Source organism: Copidosoma floridanum, unplaced genomic scaffold (assembly GCF_036245765.1).
Source record: "Copidosoma floridanum isolate Cflo_tuat_1 unplaced genomic scaffold, Cflo_Japanese_pri ptg000013l, whole genome shotgun sequence".
NCBI lineage: Eukaryota > Metazoa > Arthropoda > Insecta > Hymenoptera > Encyrtidae > Copidosoma > Copidosoma floridanum.
In genome coordinates, this window is record NW_028321890.1 from 35,621,579 (window position 1) to 35,634,990 (window position 13,412).

A 13,412-nucleotide genomic window follows, 5' to 3' on the forward strand; every position below is an offset into this window, starting at 1 on the left:
CGTACCGTCTTTTGGATCACTCGAGTACATCCTTCCAAAGCATTTTAAAGCGATTCGTTCTAGAGTGTACCCAAATGATCTTGCATCGCGCGGTCCATCACCTGCACGACAAAGAGATGGAGAGGAAGATCAGCGGGGCGGAAGGAATCACGACATTATCATTGGGCCTCGAATGTTTTATGGAGAGATGTACGGGAATTGGCCTTTTTAGCTCAAAAACTTTTGCGACGCTCGGCTTATACGTGTGTTATATATATATCAGGCGCGGTGCTGCGGCGATACGTCATCCAGTCCATAAAAATGTAATAGCCCCATTAAATAACCAAGCGAGCCCCGTACGCGTGTATATATATATATATTTGCGTGTCTCCTTATTTTGTCGGTTTCCTCTCCCTTTTTTTTTTTTTCTTACGTTGTACATCGCGCAACCGTTTGATATATCCTGTATAAAGCACCCACGAGATGATTATTCTTCTAACCACGTGCTGGTGCGAGTATTGCTCGGTGGGGAGTGTATATCAAAAAAATGGAAAATTTCCAAACAATTTCTCTTTGGCGTTTAGATGTATTTCCTTGCTATCGCTCGCACGCAGCGCATTAATCAAAAAACCAATGTTTTCTCGTCCCGGTGTTTGTTATCTATATTTTCGATTGATTAACAACAAAGTACGTACCAAAGCCACATCAATCATTTCTCGTGTGTCAAAAGTCCTCGAACAACCGATGGGGTATCGATGGATGATTAATACACACCTCTCTCTTGGTGAAACTCGACTCTGAGTATCCACTTTTTACAGCAAGTATACGATTAACACGCACATAATTTTACTGGCTGCATAAAAATACGTGGTTATAATATAGCAAAGCTATATGATAATATAATTATGTACATGGGTAATTTCACGCAAAACAGAATATTTTAATTTTGAAGCTTAAATGGTGGTTTACATTTTTCGGCGCGACTGGCGTAACATAAGTACCTTATTATATATCTTCACCAGAGCAAACAGTGTAACCACAACTTGGGACCATCTTCGGATCTTAACATCCGACTGGGCTCAAATTTGGAGAGTATAGCTTCGACACGAGGTACGTATAGTAACATCATAAAAAACGTGATTATTTTGGACGTGTATCCACTGCTCCGTTTATATACATTATGACGTGCCAATGGGCGGAGTTTTCAAACAGTTTTTTTTACTGCTAATAATCAGCCAAGTTGAAAAAAAAATGTTTGAACTCACGCGTGTATGATTATACTTTTTGCTCTCAAAAAATGTAGGAGTCTTGGAAGCAAACATTTAATTTTTAGCAAGAATTTATCTAATACATTTTTTTTTTGCATCGATTGTGACCAAAACAAAAGACTTGGCCTTGTTAATTATTATTTATTATTTTTTTTTTTGGTTCTCCAAAACATGTAATAGTAAAGCTTAAACAGTTATTACGTTAAGATCTTATGGCGCAAAACTAATTAAAAAGTCGTGCGTAATTGACTCGTTAAAAAAAAATATTTTTGAATAGGACTCTAACCCGTACCGCTGATTTCTATGTAAAATAAAAGCATCAGTTTTTCATTATCTAATTTCCGTTGTAACTTCAGCAGAAAATCACTTTCCCTTACTTGTTTTTAAAAATTAAAAAATTTTTTCAACCAAAGTCCCCGTTGATTGACTGAGCCATGGAAAGTCCCGTTTTTTTTTGTTTTTTTGTGAAACAACCCACATAAAAAGTTTAATTTTGCGGAAGACGTGAATCCACCTACTTATAGCTCTGTTTTACAATTAATCTTGACCACCTGTCCGTATAGCAATCATCTAGACGTGCGTATTACACGTATAGCGACAAGACCGCCGGGACAACGGTACATAATATATTATTCTTACAGACGATGGTAATATACATGTATACGCAGCGGTGAAAGCATACGCAAAAAAAAGAGAGAGAAAGAGCGCTATCGAGGTCGTTCTCAACTCCGGGGCGTCTTCTCAACTCGCGGCTATTCTGTGTGTCGATGATTGCGCACCTATAGGAAATGAGTCGACTCTCGTTTTGTTCTCGACCCTCGTTTTTTTTTTTTTTTTTTTTTTCATTTCAAGCACCTTTTGCCTATTTGCTTATCGTATGTATGTTGCTTGTTTAACGCGTACGAAAAAATTTTTCGTTTCCAACGAGCTACTTATATGTACCTATGTATTTCGCGACTGTGCGCGGTGTATGTTAGGCACTGCAGCTGCGTCAATGTCGTGTGTCTTTTTTTTTTTTTTTTTTTAATTCCATTATTGCTTAAACTCATACTGTGCTAACGTAAAAATAATTTGTGATATTGCAGTTTATTTTTTAATAGAAAGTGGGACAAAAGCTCCCGACGAAGTAAAACGAATTATGATGTGAACGTTGTCAAACGATTACGTAGCTTTTGGTTCTGTATGAGAAAAAAAAAAAAAAAAAAAAAGACACGCGAACAAAATTTGGGTCCTAAAAGCACACATCTCACGATGCCTGAGCGGTGGCATAGGTCAACGAGTTGGCGACGAGGGGTCGGTCGTCGTGGTGTTGCTTGTGGGCGTTATCCTCGTGCTCCGGGTGGAACAGCGCGTCGTTGAGTCGCCTGAGTTTCTTCAACAGTACCGTCAACAAACTCGATTTATTGTCTTTGGCCGACGGGGGCTGGTAAAGGACGATTTGCTGTCGCAACGGAACCTGCAGCAAAATGCCCGACGGTTTAGCTTCGCTATACGCCTGATCCTTCTCTACGGTGCAAGAACAACGAGACACGTGTCAGGAGAATACTTCATTTCCTCGAGCTGATTAATTTCAAACGACCAGAGGGTGCCCTTTTTTTTTTCTTCTCTCCTTCAAACGTCGCGCAAACGCGTTAATTTTTAAATCGCCGTTAGAAAGCGCCGGGGAAGTGCCAATGGCGAAAGTCCAGCGTGTGCATATATATACATAATATAATATAGTATACGCGCTCAAAAACGCCGTAAAAGTCGATTAACAAATAAATGCACAGCCGGCTTTCACGTTTATTATACATTACAACAGCAATCGCGACTCGACGCGCGTAAACACTTTTGCCCGCATGTGGAGTTTGGATGTGCAAAAAGTGACGTTGTTGGCCATTTGAAATTACGGGTGCTCGAGTCGATGGAATTATGTAGGAGACAGAGAGGACTTAAACCTACCGAGTAGTTCGTTGTTGTCCCAGGCCCAGGAGGACTTTTGCTGGTAGGGATCGGGCCAGCCGTTGGACTCCGAAAGTGACGAAACCCAAGGCGGCGATGGTTCAGGGTTGGACGAAATTACCGTGATTTCCGGCTCGTGGAGTTTGTTCAAGTCCTGGCTGGTCCAGCTCAGCGAGCGAAGGTGATTGTGACCACTGTAACGCAAAGACCTTACCCTTGCAATACAGGCGAAATAGGCCATCATTTACCCGGGAAATAAATATTTGATTCTTAAATTAGCCGAACGGAAATTTGTGGCGTATAAACACCAAAATTAATCATTTTTTATCCACAGCTGTAAAAAGATTTACCGAAAGGCTAATACTTTGTTTGTAAAGTATGTGTCTTTTTCCCTTGAATTAAAAAAAAAAAAAAAAACCACTCTATATACAGTCCCCAAAAGGCCCACGATCGGTCGTGTATCGATTGGTTACCTGTGGTGCACAGTCGACAAGTCGATCTCGATTTTCGGCGGAGGTGCCGGTTTGGGCAGAACCAGGGGAACCGGGTAGTAATGCATGTGATAGTGGTGAATCGGAGGCTTCATCTCCTTCTGGCCGCCCAACGACTCGAGGAAACTCATGATTGCCCTCTTCGGACTGAAAGTATACGATTCGAAGCCATCAAGTATATAATACTGTTCGTTCGGTACTCTCGTCACTTTTACTGGTTTTTGCCATGATGGAGGGCGCGAAAAATGAAAAATGAAGCACCATCAAAAAAACACAACAACAAAACGTTTCACGCGCCACTTACCCATACCCGCGTGTGTATTGTAATATTCGCCGTGGCAAAACCCCGGGCGTTGCCGAGACGGACGCGCTGTCCGTATGATGATGCGCGTGGAGCATTAATCCCTTGATAAATGGCACGGTGAACCGCGGGCTCGTCGAAAATTAATTAGCCATTAGCGGCTACAAAGTCCTGCTTTCGCGCACTTTACGCGCCCCGAGTCCGAACGAATGATTTATTTATCACCCGGTGGTGCTTCCCGCGATTCCCGGTCAATTAGGAAGGCCCGCTCGGAAGGCTATATATATATACGTACCTTTGGCATTATTGAGTCTCGTCGCTCTGTCGCGCGACAATTGGTCCACACACAGTGGATGTTCGAATTAAATTTTCGAAAATAATAATAATTAACGGACAGCTGTTGCTTGAAAAGTGCGTTTGGAGAAAATAAAAAAAAAAAGAAAAAAAAGAAGATATTCAACATTATACTTACTAGCGAAAAAACAGTGCTTCGGTCGAGCGATTCAGAAGCACTAGGAGCACCATCGAGCACAAGAACTGGAATAATCAAAATGCGACATGTTATTTAAATTCGAGCACAACTTACAACGTAAAAGTGGGTAATTTAATGCAAACAACAACATAATCACGAGCACACTGTTTCAAACGCTGCGTAATCAATGTGGGATATATATTAATGCGATGTATTAAAATTACACTTGTTCGTGAGCAGCGGGCCATAATCATTGATGAGCTGTTGTCGGATGTGCACGGTACACGTACACCGAGAATCTATAAACTGTGACGCAAAGTGCATATAAGAAACTGAGTCGGCCGGCGAACAGGAGCTGGCTTTTATAAACACCCGGCGACCATTGGCTCCCTCCTTCCTCGGTGCAACCAAAGCGTGTCCTTCTTTTTCCTTTCATCTCGAGCTCGGGTCTATTACACGGGGGCCAGGAGTACCCGTCGGTTATACGCGCCGGGCATTGACATTGAAATGAACCGCTGCCACGCGCGCGAGTAGCTCCGTTGCGTCGCGTTGGTTTGCGTGTAGGAGAAAACAAGTGCTTGGATTTTTAAATTGGCCCCGCGGTTTTTTCCTCGCCACTTTTAGGACTTTTAGCTAAGACGTACACCGAAAAGCTCCACTCGCGCTTCTATCGGGATGACCCTCTCTTTCTCACGCTGACAGTCATTTTTTAAAGCCTCGTTTCCCCACTTGGTTTTTTTATACGCCGTCGAGGTGTATGTTACATGCTAACAACGCACAGCAGAACGGCCGCGCAAACACTTGCTTCCAATCATTAAAAAGTCAAAAGAATCGCGATTGGAACGGGACAAATAAGAAAAAATGCCAGCTCTACTTGAGTGAAAGCTCATTGCCAGTGGGGTATATACATGTTGCGACGTCTACCACGAGAGTGCGTTTAATAATCGAGATCACGACCTCTTCGGCCGAGAGAAAATTAATCTCCGGCGCACCTGACGAGGATACTTTATATGCTCGAGAGAGCGCCCATCAATTACAACGCGCTCGTGCTCCATTGATTTACAATGGAAGAAACCAAAGAGCAAATAAGTGTATGTGTACGCACCTTTTCGGCCGCTCGTTTTATACGGAACGAAAGTCATGTGTCTATTGGGTATACGTAAGTATATTCTGATTAAAAAGAACACCGGAAATCTCGAAATGAATGAAGGTTTTAAAACTGTATACTGTCTCTCGTTCGTGGATGACGAGACGTTGATTTTCGTACACCCGAGCGGTCGTCGCAAATCGGCGACAGTTGCGTCCGACAGATTGAAACTGTACCCTTTATCGGACACTTTTCAAACTTTCGATTCCAACGGATATACTTGCACAGGTACACTCGCAACGCACGACATTTGCGATTAGTTTTATGTTTGCGCGTAGCCTAGCTCGATCTGCAAAATTATTCCGTTCCGATCGATGCGAAAGATCGGTACTTATCGGGATATTTTGGAAAAACCGTCGCCACCTTTGATGCTGCGTTACACTTTCTCATCCGTTCCGGTGAAAGTTGACACTACTGGGTTGACGTATACATAGGAGCAAGCGCGGGTCCTTCTCTATGTGCGAACACACCGTACACTTTTTCCCGCACCTATAGAGACGTAACTATTTGTTGTTTTTTTTTCAAACATCTTTTTGTACAAAATAAACCAAATTTCAATCGGTTGGGTTGCGTTTATCCATCAGGCAGCTTAAATAATAACCCAACGAGGTGTTGCGGCGTTTCCGGGGATAGAGCGAAGGAAAAATAATGTAATAGGATTGCGTCGACCGAGCAAACCACGTCGGAACGAGCGCGGAGTACCTGTACGTATCCGTGCGGAGCCCTGAAAAAGGGGCGAGGGACATTGTCAAATAAACGCCAGCGTCGGGTGTGTGTGTATATACGACCACGGGGGTATATTTATTTTTCGAGGAGAGTCGGCTTGGACGGAAGGAGCTTGTGGTCAATTAGCTCGGAGGATTTTAAAACAAACACTCGTTAACGGTACTTAAAACAAAGGCTCCCCCTTTCTTCCTCCCCCCCCCCGTGTGTGTATATACATCACTCGTGGGTTGATTAAATTAACCTCCTGATGACGGCCAACTCCAACCGCGCGCCACAAGAGTCGCGTTAACTTGTGTCTTTTCGTTTTTTTTTTTTTTTTTCTTTTTTTGAGCTGTACCGGTACGTTGACATACCCACTACCGGTGGTCCCAAGGATTTTACATATTTTCCTACCCTCTCACGGAATTTCTTTCTCGTTGCTCGATGTTGGGTTTTGTTTTTTTTTTTTCCTCTGGGTAGCGGCGTTAGTTATAATTTCAGGACGAATTTTTTTCTTACTCCTCCGGAGCCCCCTGGTAGCAGCCGTAGCTGCATTTCATCAATTTCCCTTTTTTTTTTTTTTTTTTGGTCACCTTGTGTCTGTACAAGTGCAATCATTATAAAATACATTTTGCAGGTGCTCGTAATTTCACGGATTACGCGTGTACATCAGAATTTTTTTAGCATAACAGGTACATGTATATTTACAATCAACAAGAATTTCTTAACGAAAAACTCGACCGCGTACTGTGTATTACACACGCAAAGACTTGATCGTATAGCGTTGTTGTGTGTATATATACCTACTTGAGTATTCCTAGCGCGAGTCGCATTACTAATTTTTTTTTTTTTTTTTTTTCCTTTCCCCTCGTAATAACTGCACTGGCGACAAAACAATGGGAAACAAAATGTAAAATTAATACCAAAGACGAGACGCTCTAACTGGATTTTCATTAGCATCAGGAAGAAGGCGGTGTATATGTATATATTTATACGTCCGAATCCAAGGGGCACTTCAAAGAAGAGTCGAGCCTCGTAGTTGGTTAATATGCGAGGGACTCGTCTGTGGCTCCTCCGGTGATCTTGTTTTAAAATTAGCCTGGATCTGTTACTTTGGAACTGAAAAAAAAAAAAAAACCAGTTGTCATTGCGGTTGTTTGTATACGTTATTTTATTATTCCATGCGGGGCCGGTTCGAATTTCGTGTATACAAGTTTGGGAGAAAAATCCCAAATTTTGCGAAACTCGTCTGAAAATAATATCACACGCTCATTTTTTATCGTCATAAATAACATATCAACAAATAATAGCTTCCTACACGAGAAATCGAATCTTATTGATACATCATTGCAAATTATAAATTTTAAAAGTATCACGTGAAATTTCATTGAGCCTAAACTTCACAGTTTTACACATATTCATTGAATAGGTCGAAATAGTGGTCAGAGTTGATAAATAAGTCCATTAAACCTTTTTATCCCAAAAAAGCTTTTTGTTGTTCGGAAACTAGAATTCGAATCGATGATTTCATTTCATGTGCTTAATTGCGGTTAATATGGTCGGATATTTTAGTTACAGGACAGGGTTGCGTGAAATGGTTGTAAAAAAGTGATTAAAGCACCAAAAGTCCGCAAAAACGAATTTAAGTCGCTAAAAATCGAAAAGTTAACATTTTATCTATTTAGATACAGAAGATGAGTTGGAGATCTCAAAGGAATACGAATTTTCCCCGTATTAACTAACAAAAGTTGTAAATTTCGTAAAAAAATATTGTTTTATTTTACTTTACATACGTTGATCTAAATGGCCAAAATGTTTTAACTACCTTTTTCTTATTTTCATCAATTTTGTCTTTCATTTTTTTTTTTTTTTTTTTTTACGTTTATAGACATTAAAAGTGTTTAACTGCATCCGACGTAATCTAACTATGATTGTTTTTGAAAACAAAAAAATTGCAATCATAAAAAATATATAGATTTCTGTCTAACACATGATGAGATCCCGATATTGATACTTAATCGAATGGTTAACTACGTGTCTATCCAAATAATCTTTTTCTTTTTCTTTTTTTTTTTCTTACTTTCGTAATCATCGTGCATTTACATTACTTTCCCAGCCGATATATACCGCGTATCCGAGGGACACACCAGAACTTTTTTCATCAATTAATTCCGGAGCCGCGCACTGCGGGCATGTATATAATTACGTTTGCAAGCGCGTTACGTACGCACTCGAAGATCACCGCGAAAATTGAACAGCTCATTTTGCTTCTCCGAGCTAGCCGAGCAATAACGCATTTGGTGAAAAATACCCACCAAGCGTACCGATTTTCTTAATTTTTTTTTTTTCCTCGATGTACGCGCATCGTATACACGAGGCAAGGTGAAAGGACGTAATTGCACAGTTTTCCTTTTTCCCGCGATAAGCCCGAATAAAAGATAACTTCGAAATTCGTGTCAACTTTTACCCGCGCCAGGAAGGAACAGCGCCAACTTTTCTGGTTTTTATTAGCTTCATTACAGATACACGCGTATATACAAAACGTGGGTATAAAACAATAAACAAACGCATGCACGTGTATACGTTTTTGCCATTTGCTATGCCACGTGGTTGTAAAGCAAAATGAATAGCTGCGCGTGCACGTGAGAAAGCTCATTAGAAAAATATATGCTGCGCGTCGTGTGCCTGTGTGGCGTTGAAAATCACGCGTTGAGGGGTCCTCCGAGGAAATCGGAACTATCTCTCGTTGACGTTTATTTGTGGTAAAAGTGTTGGCGCAGCGATTGGGGGGAAAGAGAAAAAAAAAAAAAAATCCATACCGGTCTGGAAAACCTCGCGCGAGATCGAGTATTAATCGCGCAGCCGGCCTTGTGGCGTTCCACCAAACGAAAATCACTTATTGGTGATAAAAATAAAATGTTTTTTTTTTTTTTCTTACCAAGCACTGGCTGTATACTATCGTAGGTGACGCACAGTTTTTTAGATTAATTGAAACAAAGTAAAAAAAAATTTATCTTGAAAATAGTTTTTTTTTCGGAATTTTCTAACGGTTTTTACACCGAATGCCTTCACAATTAGTCAAATACGTCGTAAAAGTGTAATATCTAAGAATTGGATGACACACCGTGAAATTTTCTTCGAGATAGCGCTATATTTCCGTAACAAGGTAAGTTTTACAGTCAGGTCTGTTCAGATAAAAAACGATGCTTGAATCGAAGCTTTTGCTCAAAAGACATAGATTTCAGTCGAAATTTGTTAAAATTTGTTTTCCCAAGTTGTTTTTTGTCGCATCAATGTCTGAAGCTATCGGATGTTATTGTTCTACACTTGTCTCATCGTACGAAGCACAATTTATCTACACTCCCCCACTTTGCTCCAGAACTCGAAGAAAAACACTATTTCTACACAGATTGTTAGTTTCGTTCAATGTATATAAAATTGAAAATAAAAATAATTTCAAAAATTTTTCCCGAGTCAATCACAATTCGTCCAAACCCCATATGCACCCAAAGTAACCATTTTCGCGGACGTGTGCTCATGTACGGTTCATTTGCCGCAACTTTCCCGCGAAAATACAAGTAGCCGTATAATAACAAAAAGTCCATGCACCATCGCCACCGGTGCGCTCGAAGCGCAACCCGATGAAAATAAAAATGCTACCGTACTTGTACGTATCAGCCCCGCCTCATAAATCATGCAGGTCGCGGGCTAATCAACTTTTCGATCGTTTTACCCCTCTGGTGCTGTTGGGTGCATGTGTATATATACATACTGATCTCCGAAGAAGAAACGCAAGTGCGAAAAAGAGAGGTGAAAGAAAAAAGGTACCATATATACATATATCACGCGATAGCTGTACCGAGGGTACTTTCTAATGGCTGTTATCGGGTTATATGTATATACACACACGCAAGTGCTGCTGATGCTGTATGTTTGGGTGTGTGTGCGCCTGCAGTGTGTTGTACTATATATATGTATACCCAATCGCATTGCCATTCGCAACTCGTTCTCCCTTAAATCCACTCTCTCGATCTACACTCCACCGCGTCTTCTTCCTCCTCACCCTTCGGCTTCTCTTTTCCACCTCCTCGCCTTTGGTACGAAGATTTTTTTTTTTCTTTTATCTCTCGCTCAGCAGCTTCCACTAGAATTAAGATTAACACGCGCGGGCCAATACAATTTTATCTTCTTTTCAACGAAATTGCCGGCTGATTGCGTTGGAAGACCACCTTTGAATAATCGATAATGTTAGCCAAACGCGAAATTTTGTTGTCAACCGAAGATTTTGCACGTATTGTTCAAGCATCGGTATTTTCTTCATCTGCAAATGTCTGAAAAAACGTATAGTATACATACGCAAAGGTTTATTGAGGTCCAAAGCCGCAAGACGATCTGCTGCTGTGCCACTTAGCGTCCGTCACCGCAAAACGGAAAGAAGATGAGCCAAAACAGACACATTATCCCACTTTGAACTTTGGATGATGCAAATACGCGTATACATGATGCAGTGGTCAACTTTTACGTATAGCTCATTTTACCGCCAACGACTTGTTTTCAGCGAAAGCGGACGATCTATATTGACTCTTGTATAGGTAGGTACGTTGCTCGCCAACACCTGTACCCACGGGGGGGGGGGGGGGCCAAAAAAAAAGAGAGATTTTCTCCAACATCGCGAGGAAACCGAAATCAAACGAACGTAAAATTTCGTCCCGTAAAATGATTGAAAAATTCTCGAGCACCTAAGCGTCGCTTATATCCTCGAGAGATACTTTCATTTGTAAATACCTATACACGTGGTGTTTCGACGTGATAAGCGTAGTACACACCCGTGATATATATACAAGTAAGTGCCATGATGAAACCGCACATACCCGATGGTAACAAAAAAAAAATCCGAGACAAGAAGTTGATGTTGGTGTATCAGTGTCCATCGCCAACGGGATTTGACAACGTCGAGCTTGATTTTAATCGCCGAGATCTGCCGCTCGAAGAACGAGTCGGTAGAACTATATACGCGTGACGGAACAACATTACGGTTCCGTTGTCATGTATATAACGTATATACAACCAGTAGAATTTATCGCTGGTTCGCCACTGCGAGACGTATATATATATGCAATGTACGAAAGGAACAGCTGCGTCTCGTCGAGGGCGCGGAAAAATTAAAACAATGCTCGAAGAAGAGGAGAGGTGCAGGAGGGAAGTTTGGGGTAAATAATGTGATTTTACTCCTCGATGACTCGAGCTATTGGGGTAGGGGAGAGAAGGTATCAATACGAGGCAATGTTTAGCATCCGACCAACAAAGTATAGTACTTTAACCCTTTTTTTTTTTTAAGATAAAGTTATACGTGGGGTTTCCCTCGGAGCCACGACGGAGGCATGATATAATCAAGGCAGAGAATCCAATTGGTTTGGAAAAAAGTGTGAGAGTCGAAAAGGGTGGACGAAGAAGACTGCATATTCAATGTCACGCGGTACGTGCAGGGTACGCTTATACTGTACCTCTATAAACCTAAGTACTGCATGTGTACCTAAAATGCATACCTACCTAAAAAAATTGTGTAAATACAAGCATGTATTTTTTTTGGTAAATCCTTGCGTAAGTCCCATTGGTAAAAGACCAGAGCACTTTCCAGATTTAGCTTCGTTGGTAAAATTTTCAACGGTTTTCGATTTAAGCATATGCATATTTTATCTTATGTTTTTTCTTTTTCTTCTTTGCCCACCAAGTGCAGATATTATCCATATGGTTACAACCTCTCGTGCCCGTAGCTGCCCTCGCTTTTTGACTCTCGTCCATTTGTGGAGATTTTTTCCATCTACAATGCACGCCTCGTTGCATACGCAAGTACGGAGCAAATTACTGGGGCACGAAGCATTTAAGTGCACGAGTATCTGTGACGGCGCGCGTGAATATTAATAGCGGAGCTTCTAACGCGGGCAGAACTTGAAAAACGTGGACGCGCTGCTGTTGACGACAATTTTACGCCGAACGCGTGACGTTTTTTCTTGCGCATATAGTTGAAAAATCGAGCTTGGCTTTCGTGGGTTTGGAAAAACTTTCTACCTCCCGTAGATAAAATTATGATCTTTCAGGTTTTTTAAGTATATACCTAACATATTTTAGCGTGCAAAGTTCGATCGAGAATATGATTCGCAAAATCGGCGTTTCATTAATGTCAAAACTCACCTATCGCAGTGCCATTAATATTTTTGTGACTATGATGTGAAACAACATAGTGGTTTACTGCTTCCGTATTTTCGAGAATATCGATATGCATCAGTATCGTTGGGTTTAAATTAATACATGTACGTTGTTGGATTTATTCGTCTTGAACTAAGGAAAGGTACGTGTAACAAAATTATAAATACTTGTGACTTTTACTATTTTTTGGAAAAATAAAAAACATTTTTAGTTTATTGTGTTATTACCAAACAATCATAACTTAAATTATGGAAACAAAAAAAATTGTTTTCGTGTTGTAACTATCACGTTAAACTTACATTTGATTTGTACAGATACTTGTCGACTCTCTGAGATATTTTCACAGAGACTGAAAACGTGGAAAAACATTTTTCACAAATTGGTTGACACGAAGTTTAGTTTATTATATAATGACTGTAAGTACATCTTGAAAAACTTGACTAGTAAGAATAAATGAACATCTAATGGGGTGAATGTACTGGAATAATCAGTTCACGACTCAAAGTTCATTTTCTCGATTGATGACCTCAAAATATACTTGCAATTATTTTTTTATCAACTAAAATTGACGGCTCCTGCGTGTTGATTAACATTAATCATAATATTTATTGTACAGTAATACCAAAGGTGCTCCAAGAGCTACAAAGATGTTTTAACATCAACACTTATTACTAACGTCCGTAATTCATCTTTTAATTTTTTCACTCCATCTAAACTTTAAAGCCTCATAAATTTTCTGCATTTCTCGTGAAATTTGAGAAAATTGTGGCATGTTGAACATCAAAAAGTTTAATAAAATATGCCAACTTAATTAGAATCACAATTATTTTGCACTACAACTTTTTACAGTCTCGTCCCGTCGCCTAAAAATGTATAAAACACACTTAGGTGCATTAGTAAA

General features: G+C 40.4%; 1 protein-coding gene across 1 annotated transcript; it reads right to left on the reverse strand.

The window, feature by feature from the left end:
• Positions 1–2,493: 2,493 nt before the first annotated feature.
• On the reverse strand, positions 2,494–5,158 carry LOC106646741 (uncharacterized). Its single transcript, XM_089590843.1, has 5 exons — positions 5,147–5,158; positions 4,453–4,517; positions 3,662–3,826; positions 3,189–3,382; positions 2,494–2,753 (listed from the first exon to the last, which is right to left on the reverse strand). Exons 1-5 carry the CDS (start codon positions 5,156–5,158, stop codon positions 2,494–2,496), a joined length of 696 nt encoding a protein of 231 aa, XP_089446969.1.
• Between the last annotated feature and the right edge of the window lie 8,254 nt (positions 5,159–13,412).

Excerpts from the sequence above, each read along its gene's own strand:
- LOC106646741 (XM_089590843.1), bottom strand. Across the intron at positions 3,827-4,452 it reads GAAGCACTGTTTTTTCGCTA|TCCGAAGAGGGCAATCATGA; the intron begins GTAAGTATAATG and ends GTATACTTTCAG. Across the intron at positions 3,383-3,661 it reads TTGTCGACTGTGCACCACAG|TGGTCACAATCACCTTCGCT; the intron begins GTAACCAATCGA and ends TTTGCGTTACAG.